The sequence below is a fragment of the Rhinichthys klamathensis genome, unplaced genomic scaffold (genome assembly GCF_029890125.1).
Source record: "Rhinichthys klamathensis goyatoka isolate OS25496 unplaced genomic scaffold, OSU_Roscu_1.1 h1tg000093l_1, whole genome shotgun sequence".
NCBI lineage: Eukaryota > Metazoa > Chordata > Actinopteri > Cypriniformes > Leuciscidae > Rhinichthys > Rhinichthys klamathensis.
In genome coordinates, this window is record NW_026606632.1 from 3,076,951 (window position 1) to 3,092,242 (window position 15,292).

A 15,292-nucleotide genomic window follows, 5' to 3' on the forward strand; every position below is an offset into this window, starting at 1 on the left:
AAACACAGGGCCTGAATTTCGTCATCATTATTAATCACGTGATTCATATACAGAAACTGAATAAAGTAATCAAATGGAAAATAACACTGAGTAGTATTTTAGTCCTGAATAAATTAAATACATAGGTTATTAATCCTGATTCCTTTAACTTAAAGCTATCTTTTGTTGTATTGACAACAAAATGAATGACACACATATGGCTGCCGTCACTTTAAGAGGTAGTGCACGGATCCTGTGTTCATTATACTGGCATGCGTTTTATGCTTATTAAAGACAAAACCGACTATGTTTAGAGTATACTCACGACGACCGAAATTGACAATTTTGCGTGTTAAAGCAATATAATCCGCGAAAAATAACTTTTGTTACTGGCCAGCTGTTCTTAAGGCGGATTTTCTATGAATGTGCGCATAGAGGGGTTTCACCAACGTCACGTTCTGGGCGGTAACCCGGATGCGCGGCCATTATGGAGGCACTCGGATGTAAACAACAGCATGGATTGCACTGTTTATGTACTACTGAACACATTGTTACACTAATAAACCACGGAAAAAACACGTGGTAGGTGCGAAATCATATAGAGAAGGACTTGGGAAGCAGGAGAGAGCGCAACATTTTGACAAACTAAAGTTAATATGTGGTAAAGATCCGAACGAGTTAGCTTCTCTAGCACGTAACATTACTGCAATTCTTCCATCTATTTATTATCCCGACATAGGATACGTTCAGATTGTCAGTCCAAAAAAGCACATGAAATCCGTTTCAAGTTACATCCATATGTGGTTTGAAATCCTATTCAAATCACATATCAGGACATCAGCCTCAGTCTGAACGATCGGATTTCGCGTGGTATGTCTTAAAAATGCAAACGTCATTTATAGGAAACATGCTGAAAGTCACTGCCGAAATGCTGTGTTGTTGCAAATTGCCGGACGAGCAGAAAAGTAACGTTATTATTTCTGAAACCGGCGCAGACGAGCGTGGGGAAAAAGCAGTAGGCTACATACCAGCCTCCAGTAGTCCAGCGCGCCAGTAGCTGATACTGTACCTCTCTCAACCACAAACGCCTTCTTTCATCAGTTTTTGCACTCTTTTTTTAACTTTTGACAGTCTATAGCACTCAACATGTTTTTTCCCGATGTGACTGATTGGTACAGACCAAAACTCGACCATTTTTTAGCAGCAATAATCACCCAAATTTGCGAGTCCATTCAGTTCAGCGGCATTATTTACGTTCTGTGCCTCCAAAATGGCCGACTTCCGGATTGATGACGCGTCGTGAAACCCCTCTATAGAAAATAATCTCTCAGAGAGCACGCGAGCACTGATTAGTTTAAAATCGCTTGAATGTTTAAACTAGTAAGACTTAAAAAGACGTGCAAATGGTAAACTTCAGTCACGATGCACTGCTGGCCCGATTGTGCGAGTGAATATCCATCATGTCCCGACTCCTAAACGCGAGTGTGTATTATCGCCGCAGCGCTTGATGCTTGCCTTGCACAACACATTATGAGAGACGAGAAAGAAGCGGCACCGCTGAACACTCACGCTGTTTGTGAAATTGCGTCTGGCAGATAGTTGTTAAAAGAATGATTTGATTTTATAATCTGTGTGGATTACGATTGCGGGAATTTCCCGCATTATAAATGGGAGACCTGCGGGAATGATTAGAATTATGCGCAATACCCGCGCCGAAATTCGAGCCCTGCAATAGTTTAAAACAAGACGTTTGTAGTAGCCTTCTGATTACTGGAGTCCATTAATCGAACTTCCATGCCTCTTATATAGTAATTATATATTGTAGTATGTAGGCTACCAATTTACTAATGCAATTAATGCTCACACTCGGTTTCTCTCGTGCTCTGTCGCTCGCGCGCAGACACACTCGGAGTTCTGTAGCCTCCGGGCTGGTTGCGGATGAGACAATTGTTGAATGAGACAACACCAGAGGTGAGGGGGAACAAAAGCAAGGAGGCGGGGGCGAGCACAGCACAGAGAAGGCAAACAAGCAAAGTGGCGAAATCAGGATTAAATATAAACAATATATCGATATATACGATATGTCAAAATCCATATCGTGTTTAAAAAATATCTCGATATATTTTAAATATCGAGATATCGCCCACCCCTAGGCTGTATGCCTTATCATTATATTTACAAAGTGAGTGTATAAGTAAGTACACAAACACATCTGCACGGGTGCACAACGAGCCATCTTAAGAGGCAGTAAATATGAATAGTGGACACCTGGACTCCTGGAGGTAATGCATAACCCTTACCATTATGTTAAACGGTCTGACTCACCTCTGAGCGCAGGCAGGAGTGAGTGTTCCTTCTTGCTATCGCATTTGTTGCACTCACTGAAGTACAGCAGCAGGAAGACGTCCACTAGCACCCAGACCAGAGAGGTGGTCAGCACCACCTTACAGTACACAAAGCGTCTCATGAGCCCCTGTTGGCGTCAGGACCCCACAGATGGGCAGATGAGAGGGACACAGGAGATGGGGCAGGGGGAGTTGTGACAGGACACACGCTGAGACGTCATCCCACTGGAAGAAGAGAAGAAAGGCATAAATATTATAGGATTGAAATCCTTCTTTGCAAAACTCAGATAACATAGAGCAGACACATTTTGTCATTTAGCCTTTAGAAATGATACATAGCAAGACTAGCAAGAGATCTGAGATAAACCCTGAGGGCCCTATTTTAAAGGTTGTATCAGCGATTTCAGGCCCAAACATAAATGATCACATTCATCTAATCTTTCCTAACGATCCGCTAGCTGCCCGCCCCATAAGCAGGCTGTCAAAAAAACGCATCTCTGCAGGCAGCCTAGGCTTTGAGATCTGCACACAAAAACAAATGGGTACAACCACCACTCAAAACCAAAATAAACAGTGTTCCAACCAATCACCGACAGGGGCGGGTTTTGTTTGTTTTTGCGCTCGTGCACGGCGCCTGCACGCAAAGTCAGAGCTAAAGAAGAAGTCAGCGCGTCTATCAACGGACCAGATACAGTGAACATGGAAGAGGCAACCCCCAAGAAGAGAAGGAGGATTAGGGCGAGGGAAAACCGTCGTTATTCGTTAAAGAAACGAATAATAATTGGGAAGGCTTTTGAACGGTGGAGAGAGCTTAAAGATTTGAAAATTTTTAAATCGGACGCTGAGGTTGCACTGTTTCTTCTGGACAGGTGAGTAGCTTCTAGTGCTGACTTTTTCAGATGTGAACTGTGTGTGAAAATATCCTTCTTTAAAAAATATGAGTGAAGCTTGACTAAACTTTAAGAAATACGCGTGCATGATCTTTTTTTTTTTCATGATGCATGAAACGGGAGGGAGGGGCGAGCTAACTTGGTTTGTTTGGGATCTCGCTTCAAACACAAACAGAAGTGACGTCACCCACAATCGCTGATACAACCTTTAACGATCTAACCGCATGGTCTAATGTTCACGGCGCAATTGTAGTTAGGGCGTGTCTGAATCCACTTTTGTTAGTTTAACGATATGAAAAAAGGTCAGCATGCCCGGCGCATAGTCTAAAAGGGTTGGTCCTATTCTCTTAATAAGTAATGGGTGTGTTTTGCGCGTAACATGTAATAAACCAATCAGAGTAAACCCCATTCCCTTTAAAAGCCAGTTGCGCTCGCGCCATGGCGGATTGCTATTTACATGACAGAATTTGCAAGCGAAAAGACGCTTCTCCAGATCGCAAACCGATCTGCTCGTGCGTGAGGTTAAAGCTCTACAGGACAAGCCAGATTCCACAAAATATTTATGTACATAATAATAATTTTTTTACAATGTAATCCTTTTTATTTGATATTTTCCATGTTTGTGTGCTGCTGCGCCTCCCTGTGTGTGTAATAAGCAGAGTGTGGGCGTCTTTTTTTTCTCTCTCGCGTGCTCATGCTTTTTACGAGTCTATCAAACAACTGTGGTAAGTAGGATCAGACAACAAACAGGGTGAGTAATGTTATTGTTACTGTTATTGTCACTTCATCTTCGTGTCACATGTATAGCATAGCCTTCTCTGTCAGTACTGAGGGCTTTACATGTGATGAATGCAGGGAGATAGTCATGCTGACGGAGAAGATTTTAGAACTAGAGACACGCATCCAAACTTTAATTGAGGATAGTAAGATTGCATGGGCTTTAGATAGTCCTTTGGATGCGACTAACTTTATGAACTCTGTACATTGATTGGTTCCAGCTGTAGAGCCCGTGCAGCAGGGCAACTGGGTGATCGTGAGACGCTGTAGTCGCGGGAAAAAACACAGCTCTTCTGCTCCGATTACCATAACAAATAGATTCTCCCCACTCAGTGAAACAACCACTGAGAATTCTGTTGAAAGTGCCCTAGTTATTGGCGATTCTATTACACGGAACGTGAAAATAGAGACACCAGCCACCATAGTCACATGTTTGCTGTGAGCCAGAGTGCCTGACATCAAAGCAAAAAAGTGCTGGCTAATGCTAATCGTAAATTCTCTAAGATTATTAATCATGTCGGCACTAATGATGTTCGACTTCGGAGATCACTAAAATGCAATAAATAAAAATAAAATAAAAAAGCAGCCAGAAAACTGGAAGAAAACAATAGTTTTTTTTCGCATGTCATGGAAAGAGAGCACCATTGCGTACAGAGAGGCCTTAAAAACGTCTCGGTTACGGATGTAACCCTCGTTCCCTGAGTAGGGAACGGAGACGTTTAGGGCTGCAACAACTAATCGATAAAATCGATAATAATCGATTATGAAAATCGTTGTCAACGAATGTCATTATCGATTAGTTGGTCTGCTTACGTCACGGGGAGGGTTTACTGGTGATTGGTTGAAACAGGCCAATCAGGATGCTCTCTGTCTTACACGCGCTTCATGAGGCACATACGCACACACGCAAGGCCTCTCTCGGTGCTGATCCACTTGTCCGTGCGACACTTCAGCCGCGCCGCACTCCACTTTATTCCTATGGGTGACGTCACGCGACTTTAACGCGCCCGCAAAGCATCCCGGGAAGGCGGCGCTTCATTTGAAAAAATGCTGCGCGTCCAAAAGCTGGCCGATGCCCAGCTTTATGCAAATGAATCCGTCAAACGCGAAGCGTCTATCCAATAGAAGTAGTCTCTCGAGGGGCCTTTGTTCTAGACTGGCCGCTGGGTCAAAGCCAGGAACGCCCATCAACATACAAATGTGGGGAGGCGTCGCGACACCACGCTTCAGTCGTGTCGCAAAAGTGGATCAGTAACGTCTCCCTCCGCCGCTCTGCCGCACGCGCGCGCTACACGGTTTGGAGCACAGTCTCTTCTGTCTCGCATGCGCGCTCAAATCCCGGGAGTTTGAACTAATTTGCGGGCATCAGGGAGCCGCATAAGCCGCTATCAATATGCGGGTGACTCCCAGAACTTCCGGGAGACTTGGGATGTCTGTATTTTGTCTCGAGCATCAGGTTGCGCAATCAGTTCGCTCGCAACATAAGTGATGGATTAAAATAGCGCTACCACAGAAATAGGTTAAATTAAAACGGTCTTTACAAAGTAAAGCACTAAATATAAAGGCAGTTAATAACAGCAGCAGTAAAAGATTGTTTTAGTCACTGTACTCAGTGGTTTTCAGCGAATGCTTGTGCACTACTGCATCATTTTTCCTGTCTTTTTAATCAAGCCTGTTAACTTGCTGCGTACTTCCATTCCGTTCTCTATTTATAGCATTTGTCTATTAAGTTTTAATTGTTTTTCAAACGCGATCTACTGCAGCTCTACGTTCACACGCTTGTTTTCAGTCTTTCTATATTTATTTTATCAATGTATCCTTATAATTCAATTAATTTTAAATAAAAATTAAATGAATTATATATTTTAGATGTTTTTAGTTTATATCTTCACATCTGAACAACATGTCTGTGTACATTTGTTTTAACAAAAATTGTGTTAAAACAATATGTTGGATATAATATTTTTTTTTTTTTTTTTTACATTAATCATGGTTGTCAACTTGCCATCAGCAATTATCATTAAAAACAATGCAAATATTGATAATACTAAAACTCAATGTGTGGCTTTTGCACTTTTTAAAGTACACTTTTACACATAAATATCCTAATTTAGGGTTTTAGGTAACACTTTATTTTACGGTGTCCTTGTTACATATGTTGGTAAATGGACTGCATTTATATAGCGCTTTCACAGACCCAATGGCCACCAAAGCGCTTTACAATTTGCCTCACATTCACCCATTCACTCACTCATTCACACACCGACGGGCGACGGCAGCCATGCAAGGCGCCATCCAGCTCGTCGGGAGCAGCTGGGGTTAGGTGTCTTGCTCATGGACACCTCGACACTTGGTCAGGTGGAACCGAGGATTGAACCACCAACCTTCCGGTTTGTAGACAACCAACATGAACCACTTAGCCACTGTACATGTACTTACTGTAGTAATAACAGTAAATTATGCATAATTACATGCAACTAACCCTCAACCAAATCCTAATCATACCCTATTCCTATAGTAAGTACATGTAGTTCCTTAATATTACTCTGTACTTAAATATATAATTACACTGTAACAAGGACACCTTAAAATAAAGTGTAACCGGGTTTTATTTAGTCAATAAACAAAAAAATCAAATTGAATTTTTTATCCGATTAATCGATTAATCGAAAAAATAATCGTCCGATTAATCGATTATCAAAATAATCGTTAGTTGCAGCCCTAGAGACGTTACGTCGGATGACGGAGAATGGGGGTTTCGCCAGAAAGCCAATCCTCTTCGAGTATTAAAAAACGAGCCAATGGCAAAGAAATGCCATGGGTCTGCGGAATTTGCATAATGTATCTCCGCCTCACCGCGTGAGTATTTAAGGAGAGACACCTGCAACAGCAGATCATGTCTTCGCTGAGGAGCCGAGACTGAACTCAGGCGTCTACCCAGCGGTACAGCGGAAGTGGCAGGGAGACGTAACGTCTCCGTTCCCAACTCAGGGAACGAGGGTTACATCCGTAACCGAGACGTAGTCCCTTTCGTAGTCACTCCGAGTTACGTCGGATGACGGAGAATGGGGGTCCCCGTGTAATCACGCCACCTTCACAGCTGTCTTCCAGTGCCCTGCGAAGTCTGACCTCCCTGTCGTGATATAGGCACGGACGAAGGAGTCCTACTTAACACAGGAATACCAAGGTACACTGGGAGGCATATCTCAGGGGAGATATGCCGCAGCATGCCTACCCGTAGGGAGGACTTTAAGAATACACATATGGCCCGAGGGGGCTACATATGGAGGAACACTGGAGTGACCAGCCCGTGGGGTGGCATCTACTTTCAACTCCAGGAGTGGCAAGATGGCTTGCCGAGGGAAAGGCTCAAAGAGGCTTACAGTGGAAATACACATGTGGGGGTTACTCAGAGGAGAAACCATGCACACGGAGGCACCTAGCCGACGCACAGGCAATAGACACTGGCGCCAGTGTCAACAGTGCTGGAGGAACTCAGGGCTTCAGAAAGGAAGGCTCAGCTGAGGAAATATCGCACGTATCCAGTCCGTGGAGTGGAGTGGCGAGCAAGCGTAGACATCTAACGGTTCCCGTGTTAGCTTGAAAAAGTCAGTACACGGGAGGAGACTGGCTCCACTCGGAGATTGTAAAATCTGGCGAATGTGTTAGGTGTCGCCCAGCCTGCAGCTCTGCAGATGTCTGTTAGCGAGGCGCCACGCGCTAAAGCCCAAGAGGACGCCTCACTCCGGGTGGAGTGGGCGGTCACACCAAGGGGGCATGGTCGACCTTGCTGCTGGTATGCCAAAGCAATGGCGTCCACTATCCAGTGAGACAACCTCTGCTTTGAGAGAGCCTTTCCCTTCAGTCTCCCACCATAACAGACAAAGAGCTGGTCTGAGGTCCTGAAACACTGCGTCCTGTCTACGTAAGCACGGAGGGCGCGTACTGGACAGAGCAGTGCCAAGGCTGGGTCTGCCTCCTCCAGGGGCAGCGCTTGCAGGTTCACCAGTGGTAGGAACCTTGGGCACATATCCAGGCCGGGGTCTCAGGACCACGTGAGAGTGACCCGGCCCGAACTCCAGGCACGCTTCGTCAACGGAGAATGCGTGCAGGTCCCCTACCCTCTTGATGGAGGCCAGTGCAACCAGGAGCGCTGTCTTCATTGACAGGAACTTAAGCTCAGCTGATTGCAGAGGCTCAAAGGGAGCCCTCTGCAGGGCATTTAAGACCACTGAGAGGTCCCAAGAGGGAACGAGAGGAGGGCGAGGAGGATTCAATCTCCTCGCTCCTCTCAGGAACCTGATGATCAGGTCGTGCTTCTCAAGAGACTTACCTTCAACTGCTTCGTGATAAGCGGCGATAGCGGCCACATACACCTTCAGGGTGGAGGGAGACAGCCTTCGCTCCAACCCGTCTTGCAGGAAAGAAAGCACGACACTGATCGAGCATCTCCTGGGGTCTTCTCGGCGAGAAGAGCACCAGTTGACGAAGAGGTTCCACTTCAACGCATAGACATGTCTCGTGGACGATGCTCTAGCGGAAGTGATGGTAGCCGCCACCGCTGGTGGCAGGGTACTCAAACCTGCCTCGTCCCGTTCAGGAGCCACACGTGGAGTCTCCAAAGATCGGGACGAGGGTGCCATAGGGTGCCCCGTCTCTGAGAAAGGAGGTCCTTCCTCAGAGGAATTGGCCAAGGAGGTGCTGTCGCGAGGAGTATCAGTTCGGAGAACCAGGTCTTGGTGGGCCAGTATGGGGCGACCAAAATGACCTGCTCCTCGTCCTCCTTGATCTTGCACAGAGTACGTGCGAGAAGGCTCACTGGGGGAAACGCATACTTGCGTAGGCCCTGCGGCCAGCTGTGCGCCAGTGCATCTGTGCCGAGCGTGCCCTCGGTCAGGGAGTAATACAGGGTGCAATGGGATGAGTCGTGGGAGGCAAACAGATCTATCTGTGCATCCCCGAACTGGTCCCATATCAGCTGGACCGACTGGGGATGGAGTCGCCAGTCGCCAGAGGTTGGCCGGAGCCGTGACAGCTCGTCGGCTGCAAGGTTCCGCACTCCTGGAATGTAAATAGCACGAAGGGACCTCAGGTGCTTCTGACTCCATAAGAGGAGGTGGCGTGCGAGTTGCGACATACGGCGAGAGCGTAGACCATCCTGACGGTTGATGTACGCTACAGTCGTGGTATTGTCCGAGCGGACAAGTACGTGTTGACCCAGGAGCAACGCGTGGAAGCGGTGCAGGGCAAGGCGTACTGCCAGCAACTCGAGGCAATTGACATGCATGAGGCGCTGGGGTCCTGTCCAGGAGCCCGCGGCTGCATGTCCATTGCACATGGCGCCCCAGCCCGTGGCAGAGGCATCTGTGGAGACAACAACATGCCTGGAAACTCGTTCTAGGGGAACTCCGGCCCGTAGAAAGCTGAGGTTCCGCCACGGGGTGAAGGTCTGACGGCTGGTCGGAGTTATTGGAACTCTGAGCGTACCGCGATGCCATGCCCACCTCGGGACCCGATCGCGAAGCCACAGCTGAAGCGGTCTCATATGAAGCAATCCGAGTGGCGTTGCCGCGGCTGCGGATGCCATATGCCCCAGGAGCCTCTGAAAAAGTTTCAGTGGGACCGCACTCTTGCCCTCGAACTGTCGAAGATAAGTCAGCAGTGAGTGTGCGCGCTCGCTCGTAAGCTGCGCGGACATGGCGACCGAGTCTATCTCCATACCGAGAAAAGAGATCCTCTGCACGGGGCAAAGTTTGCTCTTCTCCTAGTTGACCCGAAGGCCCAGACGGGCTAGGTGCCGGAGCACAAGGTCTCTGTGTTCGCAAACCTGATCTCGAGAGTGAGCTAATATTAGCCAGTCGTCGAGATAATTCAGGATGCGAACCCCGTGTTCGTGTAGGGGAACAAGGGCTGCCTCGACGACCTTCGTAAAGACGCGAGGAGACAGAGCCAACCCGAATGGGAGAACCGCGTACTGGTATGCCTGCCCCTCGAAAGCAAACCGAAGAAACGGTCTGTGTCGAGGTAAAATGGAGACATGAAAGTAGGCGTCCTTCAGGTCTATCGCTGCAAACCAATCCTGTGGCCGCACGCATTCGAAAATGCGTTTGGCCGTTCAAGTCAGTTCAAGACGCGCAAATCCAGGATTGGCCGTAACCCACCGGTTTTCTTGGGGACAATGAAGTAGGGGCTGTAGAACCCTGACCTCATCTCGGCTGGAGGGACAGCCTCGATTGCACCCTTCGCCAGCAGGGTAGCAACCTCCGCTCTCATGATCGGGGCATTGCCACCGACCATAGTAAAGCGGACTCCCCTGAAGCGGGGAGGAGACCGTGCGAACTGAATCGCATAGCCGAGCCTGATAGTTCGGGCGACCCAACGGGACAGATTGGGGAGCTCTAACCAAGCCCCCAAAAACTGATCCAGCGGAATCATCCGAGCCACAGGCGTCCCCCCGGAGGGGCAGCGAAGCGGAGTGACCGGCACAGGCAAGGGTGGCATAGCGGCCCTGAGCGTGTGCGCAGCCAAGCTCCGCGCCCTGACAGAGGAGACCAGGGAAGGACCAGCGTTCCACGGGGGTCTGCTCTGCCAGGGGTCTGGCGATAGAGGGGGATGAGAGTGGCGAGGCACGGGGGCGTCGCGCACTGTCATCCGGCTCTGTGTGCTCAGTGATGGACATTTCGGTTCTTTCTTTAACCACATTAGGGTGCTGCCCACCCGTGGCTGAGCAGCGGGGAGTGGAGAACAAAAGATTCTCCCCCGGCCCTCCACCGGGGGAAGGAGGGGGCCTGCAACCGCCTCCTGGGAAAAAACCGACACCATCACTGAGCAGCCTGTCTCAGGAAAGCCGCTTGGCCTGGCGTTTAGCGGGGCGCGGGGCCTGAGGGGGCTGGGGTGCCTTCCTGCGGCTTCCTCCACGACGCGGCCCGGATGAAGGCTGCTGCTGGGGCCGTGCGGGAGGGGCGGGAGCCGCAGGAGGGTGCCCTCGGCGGCGAGCAGGCTGAGGCGTCTGTGCCGACGGCTGGGTGGAGGCAGCAGCTGGCCATCGGGGCAGAATATTTTTAATCGCCTCAGACTGCTTCTGTGCGGTTGAAAACTGCTGGGCGAAGTCTTCAACCGCTCCGCCGAAGAGGCCGGCCTGGGATATGGGGGCGTCGAGCAGACGAGTCCGCTCAACGTCCCGCATATCGGCCAGGTTCAGCCAAAGGTGACGCTCCTGGACCACATTATTGGCCATCACCTGACCCAGGGAGCGTGAGGCCACTTTCGTCGCCCGGAGAGCGAGGTCAGTTGCGGCACGCAGTTCGTCGAACGTCCCTGGGTCAGTCCTGCCCTCGTGCATGTCTCTGAGCAGCTGGGCCTGGTAGACCTGCAAGGTGCTCATAGCATGCAAAGCAGCAGCCGCCTGTCCTGCAGCTATGTGAGACCTCGCCACCATAGATGACGAGAATCTACAGGCCTTGGACGGGTGCTTAGGATTACCACGAGAGGAGGCGCTCTGAGGACACAGTTGCATCGCAACAGAGCGCTCCACCGGGGGAATCCCAGTGTACCCATGGACAGCTGTGCCATCGAGGGGAGGAAAGGCGGAGAAAGCTGACGAGCGTTCACGGGAGGTCAAAGGAGCCTTCCATGATCTCGACAGCTCCTCATGCAGCTCCGGGAAGAAAGGAATTGGGGTTGGCTGAGGCCGTGAGGCGGCAGCCGCACCCAAAAACCAATCGTCCAGCCGCGAGCGCTCGGGGCAGGGCGGAGGGTTCCACTCTAGCCCGTGGAGCTGTGGAGTGAAGAGGTTCTCTTGGCTCCGAAGCGAAAACATGATCTGCTGTTGTAGGTGTCTCTCCTTAAATACTCACGCGGTGAGGCGGAGATACATTATGCAAATTCCGCAGACCCATGGCATTTCTTTGCCATTGGCTCGTTTTTTAATACTCGAAGAGGATTGGCTTTCTGGCGAAACCCCCATTCTCCGTCATCCGACGTAACTCGGAGTGACTACGAAAGGGAACTGCTAGATCTGCTTATTTTTCAACCCTATTAGAAGAAAATAAACAAAACCCTAGGTCTTTTTTTTAAACAGTGGCTAAATTAACGAAAATAAAGCTTCAAAGCAGCACAGCAGTAATGACTTTATGAACTTTACTTACAAGATTGATAATATCAGGGAGAAAATTATAACTATGCAACCGTCTACTACAGTATCACATGAGGCAGTGCATTGTAGTCTCCTTGAGAAAAAATTAGATTCATTCAATGCTATAGGAGAGGAAGAATTTTCTAAACTCGTTAAATCATCTAAATCGACAACATGTATGTTAGGGCTGCAACGATTAGTCGACGTTGTCGACAACGTCGACAATAAAAATTTGTCGACAAATATCTTTGTTGTCGAGTAGTCGTTTGATCTCACGTGACCTAATGTAAGGGCCTGCAATCCCGCGATTTGACCGCTACGGCGCTGTAGCGCTAGAGTGTAGTGCAGCCCTTACAAATGCTATTGCGGTAGAAGAGAAAACAGCGCGAATTATGACAGTGCAAACGAATCCGAACTAGCAAGGTTTAGGTTTGGGAAAGTTTCACAAAACTTCAAATCAAGAATGCTGTCGTGTGCAATTTTCACGGGAGCACAACATGCATGTTGGGGTGCAAGAGGAAACATCCCGGCAAAAGAGGAGCCGGTGAGAAGTGAGTTCTCCAGCTGGAGCTTAGCCTACTAACCAGCGGTAAATCTCTCTTTATTAGAGAATGCAATACTACTAATAATAGTAATAATATTATCAATAGTAATATAATTACAGTAATGTGATGACTTATTTTGTATAGAATAAAGCTTGATCGAGCTTAGGAGTCAGGGCTGTTTTTATTATTTTAACACTATTAGTATATTAGGTATTATTATAGTCTTATCACTTGCCTGTATTTTGTTCAATAATCATGAAGACTTACAAAACAAGATGTTATATCCTTCCTATGATATAGGAAGAATATCATGGCAGTTACTTTATCATACTATAAATTAAAAGGTGAATGAGAACGTCTCTGTCAGCTCAATTGTCATGTAAAAAAAGATTGTAATTTTATAATTATAATAATTGTTTGCAGATTAATATTTTACCATTCTTTGTGTCCTGAAGTAAATGTCCCTTTTTCTGTTTCAGTTCTAAGAAAAGCAGTGGGCCTATTAAACAATGCTTAGAGAGCATTTGTGTGTGATTTGAGTTGGACCGAAATCTGAAAACTTAAAGAGAATGACCTGTTTAGTTGGCTCAAAGTTCATTAAAACAACTATTTCAAAAGCTGAAGTGATTTTCTTTTTTTATATTATAGTTAGAATATGTATAACTCAATGTTTTAACTAATTGGAAAAGCTGAATAATCGTTCCAAACTTACTGATTAGTCTGCGAAATAATCGACGATTAGTCGATTAATCGTTCTAATAATCGTTAGATTAATCGATTATCAAAATAATCGTTTGTTGCAGCCCTAATGTATGTTAGACCCATGTTGCTAGTATGTTAGCTATTTAAAGAGATGCTTCGAGAGGTCATAAATCCTCTTCTTAATATCATTAATTTATCTTAGTGCTCATTTGATACTATTGACCACAACATTCTTTTAAATAGACTTGAAAATTATGTTGGCATTAGTGGAATTGCATTAGCATGGTTTAAATCATACTTATCTGACCATTATCAGTTTGTAGCAGTAAATAAAGAGATGTCATATCGATCACAAGTTCAGTATGGCGTACCACAAGGCTCAGTACTAGGACCGTTGCTGTTCACTCTGTACATACCACCCTTGGGAGATTTCATTAGGAAAATGGCATTAGTTTTCACTGTTATGCTGATGATACTCAGCTCTATATTTATTCACACCCTGACGAAACTTACCAATTCACAAAATTAACGGAATGCATAGCTGATATAAAAAACTGGATGAACAGTAATTTCCTACTACTTAACTCTGAAAAAAACAGAGATTCTAATTATTGGACAAAAAAACGTCCTCATGTTATAACCTAGAATACTGTCTAACAATTGATGGCTGCTCTGTCAATATTCATCATCGGTTAGGAACCTGGGTGTTGTCACGGTGTGGGTTTTGTGTTTTGTTCCTTGTTCTTGTCTGTCATGTGATTCCCTGTTTGTCATGTTATCCTGCCATGTGTCTTGTCTTTTGTCATGTTGTTGCTCAGTGTCCACAGGTGTTCCTCGTCTATGTCTATTAGTCTCCCCAGGTGTCTCTTATTAACCACGCCCCCTTGTTATCTTGTTTAGCTTGTTTGTCTGTGTATTTAAACCCCTGTGTTTCAGTTGTTGGCTGTCGGTTGTCGTTTAATGTTACTACTGTCTTGTTCTGAGTTCCCTGGATTTCCTGTTTGTTTCTGTTTAATTAAATGTGCTTGCGATTGGATTCACTCTCTGTTTCATCCTTGCTGCCCCGTAACAGAACAACCGACCGCCAATGAATCCAGCAGCACGGATCTCGTCTGATCTTCCCAGCATGGACCGGGAGTTTGCTGGGAAAACCGCGGCCTTAGCCCTGAACAGCCCGGATTTGTTTCAGTTTACCTGGGGGTTTGCTGCACTTGCTGCCTCATGCACCCTAGGGAATGAGGCTATAAAATTGTGTTACCGGCTGGGGGCTAAGGCGGTCAACCCTAGGGAGCTCCCCGATCTCTCTGGCCTGGATTGGAGAGAGGCACTCTCCAGTTGTCTGGAGAGCTTCAGCCCGGGGTACGCCAGGCCTTCAACACTGGTCCCAGTTCCGGTGGTTCCGAGTCCGGTGGCCCGGAGGAGGAGGAGAAAGGCCTCCTCAAAGACCGTCCAGCCAGAGACCGTCCAGCCAGAGACCGTCCAGCCAGAGACCGTCCAGCCAGAGACCGTCCAGCCAGAGACCGTCCAGCCAGAGACCGTCCAGCCAGAGACCGTCCAGCCAGAGACCGTCCAGCCAGAGACCGTCCAGCCAGAGACCGTCCAGCCAGAGACCGTCCAGCCAGAGACCGTCCAGCCAGAGACCGTCCAGCCAGAGACCGTCCAGCCAGAGACCGTCCAGCCAGAGACCGTCCAGCCAGAGCTTCACGTCAGCCACGTCCAGCCAGAGCTTCACGTCAGCCACGTCCAGCCAGAGCTTCACGTCAGCCACGTCCAGCCAGAGCTTCACGTCAGCCACGTCCAGCCAGAGCTTCACGTCAGCCACGTCCAGCCAGAGCTTCACGTCACTTCTGCCCAGCCAGAGACTGTTCACGTCACGTCTGCCCAGCCAGAGACTGTTCACGTCACGTCTGCCCAGCCAGA

The 15,292-nt window shown here is 47.8% G+C and overlaps 1 protein-coding gene across 3 annotated transcripts in view; it reads right to left on the minus strand.

The window, feature by feature from the left end:
* Window positions 1-15,292, minus strand: part of galnt13 (UDP-N-acetyl-alpha-D-galactosamine:polypeptide N-acetylgalactosaminyltransferase 13) — a 103,832-nt gene that overhangs the window by 82,914 nt on the left and 5,626 nt on the right. For all 3 annotated transcript variants that reach the window (XM_056252239.1, XM_056252238.1, XM_056252237.1), the window contains exon 2: window positions 2,305-2,549. In XM_056252239.1, coding sequence (XP_056108214.1) covers window positions 2,305-2,446 — 142 coding nt within the window. In that variant the 5' untranslated portion in view covers window positions 2,447-2,549. The remainder of the gene's footprint in view (window positions 1-2,304; window positions 2,550-15,292) is intronic.